The following is a 20,253-nucleotide window of genomic DNA, read 5'->3' on the forward strand; positions in this document are numbered from 1 at the left end:
CAACAAAGGGGAGGGGCAGATTCAGGGATGCATGACAAACAAGTGGAATTCGACTGTCTTAGAAGTCCCAGGCAATTCCAGCTCCGTCAAAATGCACAGCTGTCTCCGCGTTCAAGCCCACAGGATCCAGGTTTTACCTTAATGTGCTTCCATCACTTGTTAGACCCAAAGTGGGTCCCTGGAGAGAGTGTGTTCCTTTGCCTCTTAGCCTGAGATTTTCTTTAGAGTCCCCAAGCCCAGGAGGTTCTGGGTTTTTATCTGGTAAATGAAGCTGGCTGGCTCATGTCAGAGTTATTGAATGAGGAGGGAGGGGAGGCTGTCACTCTGTCTGAACAGCGCTGCTCCGGCAAGGGAGGCTTACAGGCTCACACTCACAGTCCTCACTGCCCTGCACCACCTTATCAGAAAGGGGAGCCGCGGCTTCTGCCCAGCAGGGACAGCTACTAGGTTCTGCCAATCTCTCTGCAGCTCTGATCTTTGTATCTTCAGTCCACTGCCCAGGGTCACCGAGTCTCACATCACAATCCTGGGTGCAGTGCCATAACTGAGGGGAGGCTGACACCCCAAACAGTCTCTTCTGAATGGGCATCCTGACACCACAGGCAGAACGGACCACCAAGTGGTGATGGTTTTCCAAACACCGCACCACGATGTCAGCGCCTGGTTCACACAGCTGTCGCTGTCCGACCCGCCTGTGGTCTGGCCTCCTGTGTGCAGTGAGCCCCACAGGGGAGAGACCTGGTCCACTGTTCAGTGGCTTCCCCAGTGCCTCCCACAGGCCTGGCCCATCCAGAGCAGGCACGTGGTAAATCCCTGTAGAGTTAGTGAATGAATGAGGTAGAAAGGGAATGAATGAATGAATGAATAGGTACACACTTGCCTGTCTCCAAATGGACTGCCTAGGCACAGAGACCTTCCTTTCTATGTGCCTTTGCACATGGTGCCTGCCCACCTCCGGGTGCTCACCAAAGGGCCGCCATCTTCTGTGATGGTTTAAGAATTTCTCATTAACTCTCAACAAGCAGGTGGCATTCAGACCCATTCTACAGATTGACAGAGTAAGGTAGAGTGAAGGGACAGACAGCTGGCCAGCACGCAGGACGGCCATGCCCTGACAGGAGAGGGGCCACCACGACCCCACCAGCAGGCACCCACCCCCACGTACTTGAGCTCCTTGAGCTCCCGGCTGACGTCGTTCTTCTGCTTGCGTGTGTCGTCCAGGCTGCGCAGAGCTTCAGCCAGCTCGCTCACTGCCCGGTCCCGCTCCCGCCTGAGGTTGTCACAGAGAGTCCTGGCAGAGAAGGCAGAGGCCGAGGTCACTGTGAGGGGCAGGGGGCAGCCTACGGTGGACTGTCACCCCAGCCCCCACAGCCCCCAGTGCCCACCTCGCCCTCAAACGCACTGAGGGGCCGCTGGAGAGTCTCCAGGTAAGGCCGCCCAGGCCGACTCCATTAAGGGGCAGAGAAGATACAAGGGCCAGGAAAGGAGACATCTCCGCAGTTACAGGGCAACGGGTCCTGAATGTCCAGTGCTCACCCCACTGCTTCGCCCTCAATGTGCCTAGGTGAACAGCCACCTGAGCCCCAGCCCACCTGGCAGGCCCCAGGATGCCAACACCTACCACAAGCCTCATATCTACCCATAAGCAGGCCTTTCTAGAGCTGGCCCTGACCCCACATCTAGACTGAGCCCCCCACTCGGACAGGACCCGTGCCTCATGCACCTCTGCAGCCCTGAGCTCTGTCCAGACACAACACGCAGGCAGCTTCCCACCAAAGGACAGTGGCTCCTGGCACCGCAGGACCACCTCAGCCATTTGCAGAGCAGGTGGGGACAGGTGGCCAGGCAGCGGGGCAGTGCTTGCTCTGTGCCACCTCCAGAATGGCACCCTGTCATCAGATGGCCCTACGGGCTAGTCCCCACCTCTCCATGGCCCCCAATCCCCTCCTCCCTGAACCCTCACCTGCCTTGCTAGATAGTGGTCTCTCCTCCCGACAACCACAAGGGATCTTTCTGAAACTCTCAATGACCAAGTCACCACAAATACCACCATAGCCCCTTGTGGCTCTCCACCAGCCAATAATCAAGACTACACTCAGGGCTTCCCTTTCGTGGCCCCAGAGCCCACCCTCAGGAACCCTGTCAGCCACCTCTCCTGTGCCTCCCAAATCCACGAAGGTCCCTGCCCTGAGCACACCACACGCCTTTGTTCATGGCCATGACCATCCCCCCCACTCCACCTGGAAAAGCTCCACTCAGGCCCAAGTTCTAACTTGAAGGTCATGCTTTCCAGGGAGAATTCCCCGCCTAGCCCCCCCATGTCCTGCATGGCCCCATCACAGCTCTGACCATGGCCCTGGAATTCACCATCCATATTTTCTCCCTCCCCTGTTGCCCGGTCCGACAAAGCTGCCCATGGCCCCCAGAGCACTAGCCCGGGCTGGGGGTGGGCATCATACCCGCCTGGGAGCCCTGGAGGCAGTTTCTCTCTCAGGGTCTCCTTGTACAGGGGACCTAAGATCCTGGCACACAGCAGGTGCTCACAGAGTACCAACTGAAGAAACGCGCTCCTGATACGTCCTTGTCATCAGAAGTCCCTTAAGAAAGAAAACGGTCTTTGTGCCCTTTCATGGCTGGGGGAGGCTCTCATCTAGACAAAGCGTACACCCAGACGTCTAGGTTGAAATGAGACGAGAAGTAGAGACGTAATGAGCACGTCTAACGTGATGTCGCAAGGCTCAGGTGAGAGGGGAGGAGCCGAGGTCACGCCCACCTTACTCGGACATGCTGCAAGTGATTCTGACCCTCCCCAGCGATGCAGTGCTTCCCGGGGAAACTGGGGCCCGCGCCAGCCCGGGGCTTCCCCGTACCGGATGCTGTCCCGCTCCGCCACGATCTTGTCCCGCTCCTGGAAGGCCCAGTCTCGCCGGCACTTGGCCACATCTGCCTCCTGGAGGGCTTCCTTCAGCTCCTGGCACAGAGCCTTGCACTGCTTTCGAAGGAGTTCAGCCTCCTTGTTGGCTCTCCCAGCGTCCATTGTCACCGTGTCTTTGATCTGGTGGGGTCAAGGGGTAAGCAGAGGGATGGATACTGAGCCTTCTGGTGCAGAAGTGCCCTCTAGCTGGTGCAGGAGCTGGGCCTGAACCCTCAGGAGCAGGAGGGAGGGAAACATGGGATGCTGACCCAAGTCCGTCCCAACACACCCCTGCTGCACCTGCACCCCCAGGGACCACCTGTCCCATAGTCACACTCGAGTCACCTAATGACACTATGCAGGGTCCTGTCCAAACTCTCCCAGCCCCGCAAAGAGCCTGTCCCAGCACCCCAGCCCCTCCTGAGCCACGGTCTCCGTGGCCCCGGTGAACGCCTCCCCTGGTGTACGGGTCCCACACTCCTCCCGGCCACTCGCACGTTCCTATCTTGGATGGCCCATGCCGTCTCTCTAAAGAGGTCTCCAGTCAAAACACAAGGACGCAAGGCCTGAATGCAGTGAAAGCTGCAGATGTTGATCACGGTGGTCCCCAACCCCTTGGTCTACAGTACTCATTTTTATGCTCTGGTATACAGAGTTATTTTGAAATCTGAAAATACACCATTTTTTCTGCTGGTGAAGTCCTGTGTGTCTCAGTTTGTTTAAAAAGCTGAAATCGGAAGCATGTGCATCTGGACACCGTCCAAGACTTTACATGCTCGGCTACTGTTCCAAATCAAACTCTTGGAAGCACCTGTAGAAGCAGCTCCCTCTGTGCCCCGGGAACCCTTAGATGACGCTGGGAAAGTGACAAAAGGCGCATCTTTGCTCCCACCTCAGCTCACAGGCTTTCAGAAGCAAAATACCAACAGGATACAAGAGGAATAGGGTCTGCAGTGTGTGCACTGGGAATCCCCCACCTCCAGCGGTAGGAAGCCGGAAGACAAACACAGCAAGAAGGCCTCTGCTGGCACCGAGGCCCAGCTTCCACAGAGAGCCCGGCAGGCTGCCTCTGCTCACACGCGCTCAGAGAAATCCCAGAGGTGCATCCGAGACACGAGGACGAGGGGGACAGAGGGAAACACAGAGTCAGTTTACAGCCATCCCGCTTCTCTCAAGTAGAGTCAAGAGTCAGTAGGAGCTGGAGAAAAGTCTGCTCAGAAAGTATACCTTAACTCCAGGAGGACACAGTAGCGGGTGCGCTCTGCTCACACCTTACACTTCCCAAGATCAATTCAAATTATTTCCGTTCTGACTTTTTCCCACTCTCATGCAGTGCTGGGGGTCTGTTCAGTTTGCTATTTTTTGGAAACTGGTCATTACTATTACAGGTGTCAAGAATTTATTATAATAAGGAATAGGTTTAATGATCACATGTATTTAAATTTACATTTCACTCAATGTTCTATAATATATTAATACAGTTTCATATTTGAAACATGTTGCATGGGGTTTCACTGAAAGGTCTCTGCACTTGGCCCTGGAGAAGCATCGCCAGGTGAGGGCCAGAGGTGGGAACACGAGAGGCCACCCCAGGTGTTAGGCAGCTCCCATCCTCTCTCCCCATGGTTGGTCTCCAAAATGAATTCACTCCCAAAGCACCGTTTCCAGGTGAGAAACACAAGAAGTACAAGACTTTGTTTTACAGAGAGGGGAGAACAATGAGGCATCGTAAAGGCACCGTAGCACAGGGAGCTGAGATCCTGGTAACACTGATGAGGGCCCGGGAAGTGACTGGCCCAGGTCCTGCCCGTTAGTGGGGAGCTGACCTCCATGCCAGGCCCCCGCTGCCTGCTCCCGGGCTTCCTCCTCTAACTGTGCTGCCTTCGTCTGGAGTGGCACCACCCAAGACCTCCGTCTGTCCACTGCGGGTGATCCAGGGGCCGCAGGCAGGGACTGGGCCTCATGAGACACTCACCTGGCCCAGGCACAAAACCAACAAGAACAACTCCACAGAGGCACACGCGGGTCCCAGGGAGAGGGCAGTGCTCCCTGAGCAGACAGCTCTCCCTGAGCATGCCCGTCTCTTCCATCCGGGCAGTATCTCACAGCCGTCCCCAGACGTGGGAATGTTCTTGAAATGACCTCCTGCTCGTCCTCCACCTCCAGCAGTCCTCACTCCCTCACACATGGCTCCCGCTCTCCCCCAGCCCCAAGCTCAGTGCCACCAACAGCTCTAGATGTCAGAGACACAGCCGCATGCAGGAGCAGCAGGAAGGTGAGGACATGGGAAGCCACTGAGGCTTAAGAGACCTTGCTGGCCTTTCCATGGGACAGGAGCTCTGGCAGAGAGGCTGGTCCTGGGACATAACCCGTTATCTGGAGGAACCTCCGTGTCAGGCAGCGGTGCCCCACAACTTCCAGGAGGTGGAGACCAGCTGCCCCACACAGGTCCTCCGCCCTCCCGAAGGCAGGGACCCTTCACTGCACCTCGTCGCCAGGGGCCAGAGGCTGGGACAAGGGCTGAGATGGGGAAGCTCCTGTGGCCTTGCCCATTCAGGGAAGGGGGAAGCAGGAGAGAGGGTAGCATCCAGAGCCAGACGAAGACCCAGACAGGCCCCCTGAAGCCCTCCTTTCGCCTCATAATCCAGAGAAGAGGGTAGCGACGGGGGAGGGCAGCCAGAGAGGGAGGAGAAAAGAGAAGGGAAGAGTGTAGAGAATGCATGGTCCGTCAGAAAGAAAAGAACCACCTCCTCAGCTGAGCAGAATGAAGGCAGCTGTGCAATCAGGGAGGTAGGCTAGCTGGAAGTCTGACCCCACCACGAGAGGGCTGCTGGAGAGAGATGGGGTCAATCCCAGGGGTCCTCGTCAGGCCCCGGAAAGAGAAGACCCTCCCGACCCCAGCTCAGGGCTGGCACAGCCAAGGCCGCAGACCTGGACTCCTCTGGCCAGGTGGGGTGTGGTGTTGTCTGAAAAGCCAGACAAACTCTAGAAGGAGCCAAGGGTTTCAGCTCTGGAAGCTGCCGGGGTGGGAGCAGGGCTTCTCCGCTCCGACCTGCTGACTCGGAACAGTGCCTAGAAGAGATTCCTGCCTCAGCTGACAGGCACACTTGACGTGCAGCCAATGCCCCCTGCGAAGGCCCGGAAACCGGGCTCCAGGCTGAAGGGCACACAGAGTGCTGGGAGAAGTGGGGGTCGGGGGAGGATGACAGACCGCCCCCAGCTGCCTGCACCGCGGGAGGCCCGGAGCCCTCGCTGCGACAAGAGCACAGTTAACCTCTGTAACTGCGGGGTGGGGGTCGGGGGAGGCTGATGGCCTAGCACCTTCTCGGCGGGTCACACATTCTCTGCGACCGTGTCATTTAGTGACTGACTCATAGTTTTCTTCTCACCATTTTGTTTTCCTTATTTAATATCAACATTTCCCCCCAGCGATTCAACTCTCAAGACACCAAAATGTAAAAAGTGAGAGGATGTTGTCTAGAACGATGACCAAGTACCAACACATTATCTTTGCCCTTTAAAAATGCCCTCATCACGCTCATATTCCCTTCCACGAGGCTTTCACCTCTGGGGCCTGGAGAAGTCTCCCTCTCCTTGTGTGAAGTCGCTCTTATTTGGCCCTTTTGCCAATAGAAACAATTTCGTGGGGTTCACTCTGGTGCTAACAGGGCAGTGAGACTTGGGAGGATCACAACCATCATCTTAATGATAAAGGGAACCTCTACTGCCACAGCCACCCTATAAGGCGCTCTCACGTCCATTTTGTAGATGAGGAAACTGAGGCCCAAAGAGGTAAGAGGTCCCATAACCGAGGAGCGCCACTCTCCAAGCACTGCCCTTGTCCCTTGCGTTTCCATGGCCCCAAGCACTGCCTGGGCATGAGGACGCATCATAGTCTGCAGAGAGACTCACAGGTCCCAGTCACCCCTCAGGCATCAGCCCTGCCTCGTGCTCAGTCCAGCGGGCTCTGGCCGCGACAGTCTCATGCGCGCTGCCTCCCGCCCGACCTTTAACACCTTACTTTTTGCGTCTCACAGACCAGTCTTCAAGGCTGTGTTGTAACTGACCTAGAACGAAGAGGCAGGAGTAGAGGACTGTTCCAGTGGGGAAAAGTCTGCTGTGATCAGTCGCAGCAGCTCTAAGCACAGCCACAGCACCACCCAACAGGACAGGAGGGGACTCTCAAACAGAAATCCATGAGCCCATACAGGCCCCCGCAGCGCACACCTGGACTTGGGGGGACATCGTGTCAGTAATGAGGCCATGTGGCTCAGGCAGGAAAGAGACTCCTTGCTGATCACTCAGGAGTCAAGCTCAGTGGCCCAACTCTGAGGCCACTCGACCCCAGCCCCTGACCCCGAGGCATGTCCCCCAGGGAGCAAGGCTTTAGAAGGGTCTCGGGCTCAGCCTAGCACATCTTCCCAGTAGGAGCCCAGACCTTTAAAGAGCAGATTCCTCAGATCTAAGGGATTGGCTAAGAGGGGAGGGGCATCTCTGAGGGCGCTCTTCTGCGTTCACAAGGCCAAAGGTACCGATGGCTTTGGGCACTTGACCTTGGGCTCTTGCTTCCCAGTGAGCAAGTCTTTGAGATGTGCACTGACCTTCAGCACAAGGCTGGTCTACGACCCCTTAACCAAGGGCTGGGTATGGGAGCGTCTATGCGCAGAGCCCACGCATGTCTGTGTGCGTCACCAGACTGCCTACATGACTGTAAGCTCCAAGGTCCGGCCCACAGCTGGACTTCCCTTTGCACACCCTGTGGCCCACACTGGAGCTGGGCCCAGGTGTGAGCTCAGCAGCTACCCAGGCGGCACTGCCCAGCACACAGGACTAACAGGAGAAGCCCTCCGCTCTGCCAGGGCAGACGGCGCAGCCACGACAGCCCTGCTCTCACACCACTCTCCCAGAGGCCGGGAAGCCAGCCACACACACCCCCCGCCCCGCCCACCTGCCGCAGGGCCTCCATCTCCTCGCTGGCCGCCTTCTTCTCGGACGTGCTGCTCTTGAGCTTGGACTCGGCCAGCTCCACCTCGGTCTGCAGCTTGTCCAGCTCGGAGATGACCTGGTCGCGCTCACTCATGATAAGCTTGTACTCGCTGTACACCGCGTCCCGCTCCTCCTTGTACTTCTCCGACTCCTTTGCCATCTTTGCCTGCATGGTCCTCAGCTCAGTCATCTCCGACTGCAGCAGCTCCATCTCCCACTGCAGGTCCTTGTTCTGGGCCGTGGCCTTGTTCAGCTCGTGGTGGATCGCCTCGAACCTGGGGGAGAGAGGCAGCTGTGACACAGGGGCGGGGGCCCGCCCAGGCAGCGCTGCTGTCCTGGACACTGAAGCGTGAAGGAGGGAGTGAGGTCATCCGCACCTCTGAGAGGGGGAAGCCACGGGCACCAGTGCCCCCGGACCTGGAATTTTTCTCAGCCTTCTACAAATACCAGAAGTTGATCTGAGGACTTCATGCCCTCTGCTCTACCAGAAATATCAGGGTATTTCTTCCACAGTCAAGCTACATTATCTTTTAAGAATAAAACAAAACAATGCTAGAAACACAGCATATGAGAGATAAACATGGCCTTTATGAGCATTTAATCTGACCACCTCATTTCCCAGATACAGACAATAAAGCCTGGGTGTGGGGTGACTGGTGCAAGAGGACTGCTCACCCCTTCCAGCCCAGGAGGCACCTTCCACACAGGCAAGCCTGCAAGTCAGAACCCGCAGCTCTCCAGCTGAACACACACATGTTTTTTAGAATAGCAATTCTTCATGGAATTCCACTGAGAAAAAAGTGTGTTCTCTGATAGCCTACGTTGGGAAACACTGTGTCCCCTCCTGGAGCAGCTGGCTAATGCAGAATCCCAGAAGGAAGGCTCTGAGAAGTCCTGCAGTGCAGACACCTGTCTGAGTGGAACTCAGCAATTCTTAACCCTTTACACACCTAGAGAACACCTTGCACAGGACACCAGCGTGCGCTCCAGGGGACTGGTGTTCAGTAGGACTACACCTTATGAAACACCGTTAGAGGGCAGGGATCACTTCCCTACAGATCATATATACCATTTAAAAAAAAAGAAACTTGGAGGGCACCTGGGTGGCTCAGTCAGTTGAATGGCTGCCTTCGGCTCAGGTCATGATCCTGGAGTTCTGGGATCAAGCCCCACATCCGGCTCCCTGCTTGGCAGAGAGTCTGCTTCTCCCTCTGCCTGCTGCCCCCTGTGCTTGTGCGTGTGCTCTCTCTCTCTCTCTCTCTCATTCCATCTCAAATAAATAAATAAGTAAACAAAAATATTAAAAAAAAGAAGAAGAAATTTTAGAAGAAACAGTGCCTAAGACGGTTAACTTTCCTGTTTGCTGGGTGGGTATGTACACAGAGGGAAGGGGCTTATGGGGAGACCTAAGAAACAGGGTGGTCAGAACACATCAGAACTGCTGGGATGGGGGGAAGGAGCACAATTCCCAAGCCACACGGAGAGCCAACAAAACGTTTCCCAAATGTTCCAAAAATATTTTTCAAATGAAAAGGCACAGTTCCCTCGCCACCTCCCCCACCACCCCAACCCCCTGGAAGTGGCTGGAAGCCTTGCAGATAACAATAAGCCCATGAAGGGGAGCGGTCCTAAGGCCAAGTCAGCCCACCTGGCCCCCTGGCTGTTCTCGGAGCACAGGTTGCAGGTATCGGGGAGGCCCTTACCTCCTCAGGGAGAGGGCACACTGGTGCTGCAGCTGGATGGCCGTGTCCCTCTGCTGCGTCAGCGTCTCCGCCTGCTTCAGCAGACGCTGGTTCTCCTCCTCCAGCTGCTCCAGGCGGCTCAGGTCCGAGTTGTGGATGGCCACCTTCTCGCTGTACCTCTTCCGCAGGGCATCGTAGTCTTTCTTGACCACCTCCAACTTGTCCATGGCCGTGTCATACAGCTTATTGAGAATCTCTGACGACCCGTTGAGCTTCAACACCTGGGGGCCAGAGCGTCACACTTACCAAGGGCCTAAGGACAGGAGGAAGGACAGACTCACCACTCTCGTCTGCCTGACTAGGGGTAGTATTGCTGACAAAGGAGGGGAGGCCACACCCTCTGGCCCTGAGGAGTCTTGAGGTCTGATTCCATGGGCCCTGCCGTCATACTGTCAATTTACTCATTCACAAATATTTCTTAAGTGTGCAGAAAGGAGTTCTGAAGCAGGCCTGAGACTTCTATCCTAAAAAAGGCCTGCTTACGGGGCACCTGGGTGGCTCAGTGGGTTAAAGCCTCTGCCTTCGGCTCAGGTCATGATCCCAGGGTCCTGGGATTGAGCCCCGCATCGGGCTCTCTGCTTGGCGAGGAGTCTGCTTCCCCCTCTGTCTCTGCCTACTTGTGATCTCTCTCTGTCAAATTAAAAAAAAAAAAAAAAAAAAGGCCTGCTTACAAGTCGATCCTTGGCTGGCATTCGGGAACCTGAATGGCTAACAGTTCCCTACACTCAGGTAAAATGCTCCTCAAGTGGAAAGCAGGGTTCCTGGGCCCTGGATGGGACGAACAGTGTGGCTTAGGCTAAGCACACGCCTTCTTCTGGGAGTCCAGAATTTCAGTACTTGCTAGGCAGAGTGTGCCTGGGAGGCAGGAGCCCAGGAAAATCCCTGGGCCGGGAGTAGGTCCCAATTCAATGAGAGAAGAATTAAGTGTATCCCATGTTACTCCTCAGGGGAGAACTCCTGGAAACTTGCACCTGCCTTCCTCTGGACTTCGCCCCATGCACCTCTTCCCTTCGTTGATGTTGCTTTGGGTGCTTTCGCTGAAATAAATTTTGGCCCTGAGTATGATTATATGTTGAGTCTTATGACTCCTCCTAGCAAATCACCAAACATGGGGGAGGTGTGGAGGATCCTTAATACAAGTATCTATGCTGGACAGGACACATAAGGACTGTGGCTTGTGGACCTTTTATCCTCATGCGAGGATACAAACACACAGAGACACGTAGGTAGAGAGAAAGAGAGATAAAAATAACTTCAGAGCATTAGAAGGGCTATTAAGAAAATATAGAAGGCCTAAGGCTTAAAGAGGCCTCTCTAAGAAGGTGACTTCTGAGTCTGGATACAAACGAAGAGTAACAGTTCGAGCACAGGGGGTGAGCAAGTGCAAAGGCCCTGAGGCAGGAACCACTACACATGTCCTAGGCACAAAGAAGGACAGAGCCCCAGGCAGAGCCCAGTGAACAAGGAGTTGCACAAGTGGGCACACAACTTCAAGGCTCAGGGCAAACAAAGACTGTATCCTGAATGAGATGGGAACCACGAGAGGATTTTAAGCAAGACAGTATTCTACTCCAAATCAGACACTGAAGTTCACTCAAGGTGCTGCTCTAAAGAATAAGAAATAAAATGAGTGCATTGGTTGCCAGAGTCCTGCTGACTTCTGCTAAGCACCCTGGGGGACCTGAGCCCTTGGGTGGGTCACTCCACATCTCTGGGTTTCGGTTTCCTTATTCCTCAAATGATAGGACTCAACCAGAAAAGCCTGCTTAACCGTTCCAACTGCAACAGACCAGGAATCATCTGCTTATTCAGCACAGACCCTGAGTTACCAGATTTCCGCAGCCCCAAGAACCAGGACATGTGACGAATGAACACTCCATTTGAAGGGAGGGTTCGCCCTCAGTAAAGACGATGAACAAGAAGGAGCTAAAAGTCTAAAGCACAGAGACAAGGAAAGCGAGTCTATTCCTCGGAGACCTAAACACTGGCTCCCAGGACTAGTGACTGCTGGAAAGGAAGGGTACCCCAGAAATCAGCTCAGTCAGGGTGGGCAGTATTTTTCCCTTTTTCTTCCCTCTTTTTTTTTTTTTTTAAGCAAAACTCTTTCTTCAAAGAAAATCTTAAAAGGCAAGGATACTGAAATACTAACCCATTTTAAAAATAGTACATACACATCAAAAACTAATGATGTGGGGCGCCTGGGTGGCTCAGTGGATTAAAGCCTCTGCCTTCGGCTCGGGTCATGATCCCAGGGTCCTGGGATCGAGCCCCACATCGGGCTCTCTGCTCAGCGGGGAGCCTGCTTCCTCCTCTCTCTCTGCCTGCCTCTCTGCCTCTTTGTGATTTCTGTCTGTCAAATAAATAAATAAATCTTAAAAAAAAAAAAAAACTAATGATGTACTACATGTTGGCTAATCAAACAATAAAAAATTAATTAGTTATTAAGAAAAAAAGTAGTATATAAGTTCCTCAGGCAATTAAAACAGTCATTGTTTTGTAAAAAAAAACTTCACTATGAGGATGCCTAGGTGGCTCAGTGGGTTAAAGCCTCTGCCTTCGGCTCAGGTCATGATCCCAGGGTCCTCGGATCGAATCCCACATCGAGTCCCACATCGGGCTCCTTGCTCCAGCAGGGAGCCTGCTTCTCTCTCTGCCTCTGCCTGCCACTCTGCCTGCTTGTGCTCTCTCTCTCACGCTCTCTGACAAATAAATAAATAAAACCTTTTTTTTTTAAATGCTTTACTGTGGCAGATCAGAACTGTGTACTAGCTAAATAAAGTCTTTTTCTGAAAAAAAAAAACCAATAGAGTATCTTCCAAACACACAGACAAGCAGCGTACACAATGTACAAGATTTTAAGTACGGGCCACCTAACTCTAACCCTGATTTTCTTGTCACATCTTGAGTTGCTCTCAAGTTGCTCTCCAAAGAAACAAAGCACTACAGGTGTCACTTTTTCCACCGCATCCTCCTTTTATCTGATACCCCGCCCCCCTCCAGAATGGATTGCTCCCCTCAATCTGCTGCCACATATTTCCACACACAGGCTTCTATTTATCCCACCCACATACTCATAAACGTTTCTAATGCTCCTTTAATTCCATGCTGGTCTGGAGATGCAGGGAAGTGACGCCCAGCAGGATTTCACTACACGAACACGTTGCACATTCTTTTCCTGTCTGGTGGATAAGTCCATGGTCTCCAACATGCTCTTCACCATTTCTCACGTTTTTACGTGTCCATTTCAGGAATGTTTCGTACTTTCATACTGTCATGCCCGCTGCCAGAACTCTTCCATCTTGCATCCCACTCTTCCATCTCGGCCCCCGTCAAACAACAGCTCTCCACGCCCCCTCCCCCAGCCCTGGCAAGCCCCACTGACCTTCTGTCTCCCTGAATCTGATGACTCCAAGTACCTCAGACAAATGGAATCATACAGTGTCTCTCTTTCTGTGACTTATTTCTTTTAGCATAATGTCCTCAAGGTACATCCATGTTGCAGTAGGAGACAGAATTTAATTCCTTTTTTAAGATGAACATTCCAGTGTATGTATGTATGTATGTGTGTGTGTGTATATATATACTGAGTTTTGTTCATCCATTTATTTGTCAAAGAAAATGGGTTGTTTCTATCTCTTGGCTATCATAAAAATCAGATTTTTAAAAATAGTATTACCAATCTCATAGACAAATTGGGGCTCTTTTAACTTGCACTCCCAATTACCAGAGGGACCAACTCTCCTTATGACTCCTATTTACTGACTGTTTACAGTTTCTCTTCTATGAATTGCCTGGCCATATCCTTTGACTTTCCTTCCTCCCGCCTTCCCCACCTGCTCCTTTCTCTCTTCTTTCTTCCTATAGGTAGGTCCTATTTTTAAATTCCAGGTACTAATCCATTCCCAATTCTATTTATTAAAAACTCTTCTCCCAATATGTGTCTTATGTTATACTAAAGTTTCCCATTTTGATAGAGTAAAATCTATCAATCATTTCTTTATGGTTTGGGTTTGGTTGTTTATTTAGGAAGCTCCTTCCTACCCTGAGATCATGAAGATACTCTATTATTTTTTTCTAAAAAGTTTCAGCTTTACTTTTCACATTTAAACCTTTAAACTACTTGGAATATCTTTTCTGTACGTTGTGAGATGGGGATATAACATTATTCTTTTCCATGAATCCCAGAATAAGAACTGAGCCCGAATCCAGGACAAAGTGAGGACAACTGAACATCTCCAGGTGCGGACAGTGAGGGCGGAAGGACACCAAGTACATCACCCAGTACAAGCTCACAACACACAGAGGCGTCCCACAAGGATTCACGCCCACGTGCACCCAGGACACAAACAGTGAATGGAGAGTTCTCCTGACCTCTCGGTCAATCAGTGTCCCTACCCGTGCTAGAAAAGGTCCAGCTCCTACACTGGATTGTCCCGACCTGTGGACAGTACCTCAAACATTCTAATTATAAAATCACTTCAAGGGACCCCTGGATGGCTCAGTTGGTTGGGCGCCTACCTTCAGCTCAGGTCATGATCTCAGGGTCCTGGGATCCAGCCCCATGGTGGTGCTCTGCTCTCAGCAGGGAGTCTGCTTCTCCCCTTTCCTCATACCCCCGCACCCCTGCTGTTGCTTGCTCTCTCTCAAATAAATAAATAAAATATTTTAAAAAATAAATAAATAACTTAAAATGTTTTACACTCTGAACATCCCCTAAGCCAAGTGAGAACCCCACTGGCTCCGAAGGCATGGACTGGTTTCTGCAGAGCAAAGGACCGGCTGCCATTCTGGGGCTTGACCGCTAGGTGGCAGCCCTGGGTAGGCTGGCCGAATGCTCTCCTCCCGCAGTTGCCACATCTTCTGAACTTCATCAAGAAACAAACTAGTTCTAAACGCAGCCTTGACCTGGCACAAAGACGTCATCTTGGGCCTTGCTACTTCATGGGGCCACAACAGAATCTGGAATCTACACCTTTCTTCCTTGGGAAACAGTCCCCCAAATGCCCTCTCTTCCTTGAGAAACAGTCCCACAAATGCCCCAGTGGCGAGGAGCTGGGACAGGAGACTGCAGGACAATCCAGGGCAGTGAACCGGCTCCCAGGCTGGGTCACGAGTTCCCGGGGAGATAGCGTCAATCAGGGGAAACTCCAGAGCAGACCCAGGAATCCCTCCTGATGCTCAACCCAGCTCTGACCTTATGGTGGGATCTGGGATCAGAAGGGACCCAGGACCATCGGGCTAACAGTTGTTTTGTGTTGTTTTGGCTATGGCCCTGCCCAGGTGAACACTCCACAGGACCAGGGCTTGCCTATTATGAGCTGAAGTCCTCCTTCCTCAGCTTTTACTGTCTTGTTCTCATTCTAGCCCTAGTCACACAGAAAGATCCCTTTCCCACAGGACAGCATCCAGACATTCAAAGAGGCTCATGGCCCCTGAATACTTCTCAACTTTTCTACAAGCGGGGCTCAGAATGTGGGCAAATGTGATCAAAGCCTCTGAAGAAGTTTGGAAAAATCATGGCCACAGTTAACTCCAGAGAACTGAAAAGCTATCCCATCTGTTAGTGTAGAATTCTTCCTTTTTATAACCAGATGATCACGGTCTTATTAGATAGTTCAACCTCCTCTCTCTCTCTCTCTCTCTCTCTCTCACACACACACACACACACACACACACACACACACACACTTTTAGCTTCCCAGCAAGGCTAATGGAATTCTAAGTGAGAGAGAATATCTAATTTGGCACAGAATTCTAAAATGAGACAGGCAGTAAACTTCTCATCTCAGGCAGGCATGTAAGTCTTTAAAGATGACTCCCCCCACCCCTGGCCCAAAGCAAGGGTCTGGTTCCGTCCACACAGCAGGATGGAGCAGTTGGGCTGTGCCCCACAAGGAAGCCAACAAGAAAATGGCCCTCATCTTTACACTGGTCAGAGACACTCGCCCCTCTGGGCTTCTGTGAGGCATGCCCTTCAGAAACTCAGAAACCCCTTTCCTGGGATACCTGAAAAGAGTCAATTTTCATGAATCACCAAAAGCTGAGGTGGGGGTGGGTGACTTCACTGCTGTTTGTAATTTTTTTCTTTTTTAACCAAAGAACAAGTATCACAGGAGTAAAGAAAAAAAATCCTCCATGTTGCTCCCCCAACCAAGGCCTGGCAATCTGTGCCCAGCTCTCTTGGGCATTTCAGAAGCACCAAGAAGAATCCAGATGGCTCATTCTGACTGAGGGACCTGGAGATGGAGCCCCCAGACCGCGAGCTGCCCCCCACACTTACACATGCAAACACGCGCATGCACACAGGCAAAGTAGGAGAGGGCCCGGGGCCCCAAGCCCCAGGCCCGTGCCCCTCCCCCGCCGGCCCCCCGCCAGGGCTGCCTCATTTCCTCAGAGATAAATCATGCAGAGGGCTGGGAGCCCCACAAATCCCTCAAGCAAACAGGCAAGTCAAACATCACCATTTACCCTGCAAGGGCCTCTTCAAGTGTACAAGGCATGGGAGGAGCCAGGCAACAAAACCGGCCTTGTCCAATGGGGTCAACCTTTGCCCTCGGGCCCTGTGGGGAGGAAACCTGTGGCCACCCCTGTATCCCCTGCTTCCTCTGCTGCTGGCCTATCCAGGAATGAGCTTTCCAGAGCCTGGCATCCAGCCCAGGCCCGGTGAAGGTGAAGTGGTGTAGGCTGGTGAGAGCAGGTGGTCCTGGCACTCAGAGATGTCCCCTCACCCCTACCTCCACCCCTGCAGCAGCCGGCCTCCTGTCCTGGTAGCACTTGCCAAGGGACACTGGTCCAGCTGAACAGAACTGGGGAAACTCACTGACCACTGTAACAAATTAGACCCAAAAGGGTCATAGCTATAGGAAAGGATAGGAGAAGGAGACATGGGCTGGAGGGGACAGGGGGTCACCTTCCCATGTCATTCGTGGGGAGAACAGGAAAGGGGGGGAAGCGAGAAAGCGCTTTCAGTCTGGATATTTGTTCAAGCTGTGAAAGTCCTCGGGATAGTCAGAGAACAGGAGACCATGAAACTTTACGCCTCATGAGGGCAGACTTTTTTTAATAACAAGGTGATAACTGGGTCCTTTTTCCGAGCTATAATCCACACACTGTACGATTCACCACCTCAAGCGCCCCAGTCAGCGGAGCTGGTATATTTACAAGGTTGTGAATCCACGAGGTTGTGCAGTAACTATCCCTACCATAACCCTAGAATACTGGCATCCCCCCAAAAGGAAGCCTGTGCCCATTAGCACCCACCCTCCCTCCTCTCATTCCCCTGCCCCACACTGGCCCTCGGCTACCTTCTGTCTCTAGAGAATCAGATACTGCGTGGTCCTCCGTGACTGGCTTCTTTCATTTAGCACAAAGTTTTCAAGGTCATCCATGTCGGAGCAGGTGTCACTGCTTCATGTGATTTTATGCTGAATGTTACTATTCCGCCGTAGAGCACAGACCACACCTCCGGTACCCACTCAACCACCGACAGACATCTGGACTGCTTCCCTTTCCGGGCCGCTGTGAGAAATGCCGCTACAAGCATCTACACTCTGGGTTTTTGTGTCAACACTGTCTGTAGTTCTCTCGGGTACACGAATTGACGCGGAATTGCTGGGCCATATGGGAACCGCACATTTCATGACGGCAGGAACCACCACACCGACTGCAGGGGGACCACCCCATTTGACACCCCGCAGCAGGTGGGGACTCTGGCCCTAGCCCACCTCCTCCAGGAACAGAGTCAACCCCAGCCTTGATGGGACCCAAACAAGAGCAGCAATGATAGCAAACACTTCGGCAGGCACACAGCACCACTGCTCTATGGGTGACACCATCTAACCTCTGGGACGACTGTCTGAAGCCAGGTCTGCGGCCCTGAATAGTCCCATTCTGCCACTTTCTGGCAAGGCTAGGGGCCCTCCCTGAGGCTAAGATGGAGCCAGAAACACATCTGAAATGAGAAATCACTCAAAGAAAAGTAAAATCCAAACTAAACCCAAGACAAAAGGCTGAGCCAAGTCTAGAGAGGATGGAAAAAGGCCCACAAATAAGTGAGCACAGAAATGGTAGGGTGAAGGTAAAGACCGGAGGCAAAGCCAGCACTCCCGGCCCTGGGCAGAGAAGGCACACAAACTGTCCGCTGGGGGCTATCTCTGCCTCTCGCTGCGATCTCCCACTGCTGGAAAAGGAGTTAACAGAAACAGAAAGGGAGGCAGCTAGAATGAAGCCATGGTATTGTGGTGCTGGACTGGAACTGGGAATGTTAGTGCAAACTCACCATTTTCAATATATATGCTACATACTGAATACCCAGATACGTGAGGTGGAGGGGGAGATAACAGACTCGGAAACTCAGATACCCCGTTCCGGCTACTGGCACAACGTGGCAGCCGCGATAGATACCCCAGCAGCTATGTGCACACCTGGCATTCGGATCTTGCTTCTAAGCAAGGAATGAGGACTTTCACTACAAGGAATGAGGACTCCTTGGAGAAATGGCTGATTCCCAAGGCAAGCGCAAGAAATGAAACAAGCCTGGGATGACATCTTGTACCAGAGAGCAAGAAAGTGTTCAAAGAGTGAGAAGGGCCTGTCAAAAAGTCAGAGAAACCTCTTAAAGAGGCTCCCGCCAGCCACAGTAAATCACAACCCACTGAATAAAGCAGGAAACCATGAGTCCACATAGAGTCCGTCAGACAGACGGCCACAGGGAAAGCAAGCAACGCTGCAGTGGAGAAGCCTGGAGACATCACCAGCATCGAGTGACCAAGGGAACGTCACCGGTAACGAGTCTTCACCAACCAAGTCCCAACCTAGTCTAAGACGCAATGAGAAGGTGGCAACCTCACTTCTGGGACACCAAGACACACAACACAGAAACAAACCAGGAAGATCAGACAAATCCAGGTGGAGGGACATGTGGGCAAACAGCCAGCCTGTCATATTCTGAAGCATCAGGTCAGGTAGGCCGAAGCCTGAGGAACTCTTCCAGATTGAAGGAGACCCAACAGACCTGACAGTCACACGCCACACCGTATTGTGGCCTGGATCCTCTTCCTGCTAAAGACACTATGCATACAACCGGCAAAACTCAAATTGGGGTCTGATGACTAGAGGGCGTCATGTACCAGCGCTACCTTCCTGATGTCGATGCTTGTGCTGCTGCCAGATGAGAGAATAGCCTTGTTTATTAGAAGCGTGCAGATTGGCAGCTTGTTCTGGAATGATGAGGGGTAAAAATTCTTGGGGCTGTACTTGCAACTCTTCTGTAAGCTTGTGACAGTTTCCCAATTTACAGAAGTTTAATTGTAAATGAAAATAGAGCAAGAGAGATAACGTCATGCTACGCGATCAGATGAGCGCAGATGGTCCCAGAGGCACTCTGTGCCGAGCGAGCCCCGGCAGTCCTGCTTTAACTCGGGGGCCACGGATGATGCCGACGGGGATGGGGATGCTCTGCTCCTCGCCAGGACTGCGTCCGACCCCACACACGCGACCATCTCCACGCAGAACATGGCCTCGGCCCCTGCCGTCATCCCAGGCAGCTCCGTCTGCGAGCTACAGGAGAACTGGCCAACAGCACTCACAGCGAGCTGGTTTTCTCACTGGCTGACTCCTCATGCTTCTGTCCATGTGAAACAACAGCTGAGCAAAGTGAAGAAACTAACCTGGAATGCAAGCCAGGAGCAAAGAGGCCAGGCCCCCACCAAAAGCTAATGACGCTAACTCCTCCATCTCGTATCTGCACAGGGCTTCAACACTTCCAAGTTTCTCTCCACCTGTAAGCTCACACCATCCATACAAAGGGAGAAGGCGACAGATCCATGTCTCCTTACTCGGTCAAATTCCTATTGCACACTGAACTGCAAGCACCTCCTCCTGGCAGCCCTCACGACATTCGTGGTGATACACAGATCTGTGTGATCGTCTGACTAGCATTAGTCTCCCCCTCTGGACTGCAGAGTCCAAGAGTGTCTGTTCACAGATATCCCAGTGCCTCACATTAGGCAGACACTCCAAAAATACCTGCTAAATGATCACAAGGCTATGTGAGCGAGTGGACGGATGGATGGTAGGTGGGTTGCTGAATGGGCGGAAGAATGGAGAAAGAGGACGGATGATGGGTGGGTGGATGACAGGCTGGGAGGGTGAGGGTTGCATAGAAGGATGGATGATGGGTGAGAGGATGGAGGATGGGTGCAAAGATGGACTGGAGGTGGGAGTATGGGTGGGAGGATGGATTACGGGTAGAAGGATAGATGATGGATGGAAGGACGGAGGATGGGTGGAAGGATGGATGATGGGTGGATGATGGGTGGAGGATGGACAGGAGGTAGAAGGATGGATGATGGGTGGGTGGAAGGACGGAAAGGAGGTGGGAGAACGGATGATGGATGGGAGGACAGATGATGGATGTAAGGATGAATGATAGGTGGAAGGATGGCTATTGGGTAGAAGGATAGATGATGGGTGGAAGGAAGGATGGAAGGCAGGAGAGATGAGGGGTGGGAGGATGGATGGGAGGTGGGAAGACAGATGGGAGAGGGAGGATGGATGGAAGTGGGAAGATGGATGGAAGTCAGGAAGATGGATGGGAGGTGGGAGGATGGA

The 20,253-nt window shown here is 52.7% G+C and overlaps 1 protein-coding gene across 4 annotated transcripts in view; it reads right to left on the reverse strand.

The window, feature by feature from the left end:
* The window catches only part of DLG5 (discs large MAGUK scaffold protein 5), a 116,917-nt gene that overhangs the window by 33,128 nt on the left and 63,536 nt on the right, over positions 1–20,253 (reverse strand). For all 4 annotated transcript variants that reach the window (XM_047702110.1, XM_047702109.1, XM_047702112.1 and 1 more), the window contains 4 exons: positions 9,604–9,863; positions 7,863–8,175; positions 2,871–3,055; positions 1,166–1,291 (listed from right to left, as the gene is read on the reverse strand). In XM_047702110.1, coding sequence (XP_047558066.1) covers positions 1,166–1,291; positions 2,871–3,055; positions 7,863–8,175; positions 9,604–9,863 — 884 coding nt within the window. The remainder of the gene's footprint in view (positions 1–1,165; positions 1,292–2,870; positions 3,056–7,862; positions 8,176–9,603; positions 9,864–20,253) is intronic.

This window comes from Lutra lutra, chromosome 14 (assembly GCF_902655055.1).
Source record: "Lutra lutra chromosome 14, mLutLut1.2, whole genome shotgun sequence".
NCBI classification, from domain to species: Eukaryota; Metazoa; Chordata; class Mammalia; order Carnivora; family Mustelidae; genus Lutra; species Lutra lutra.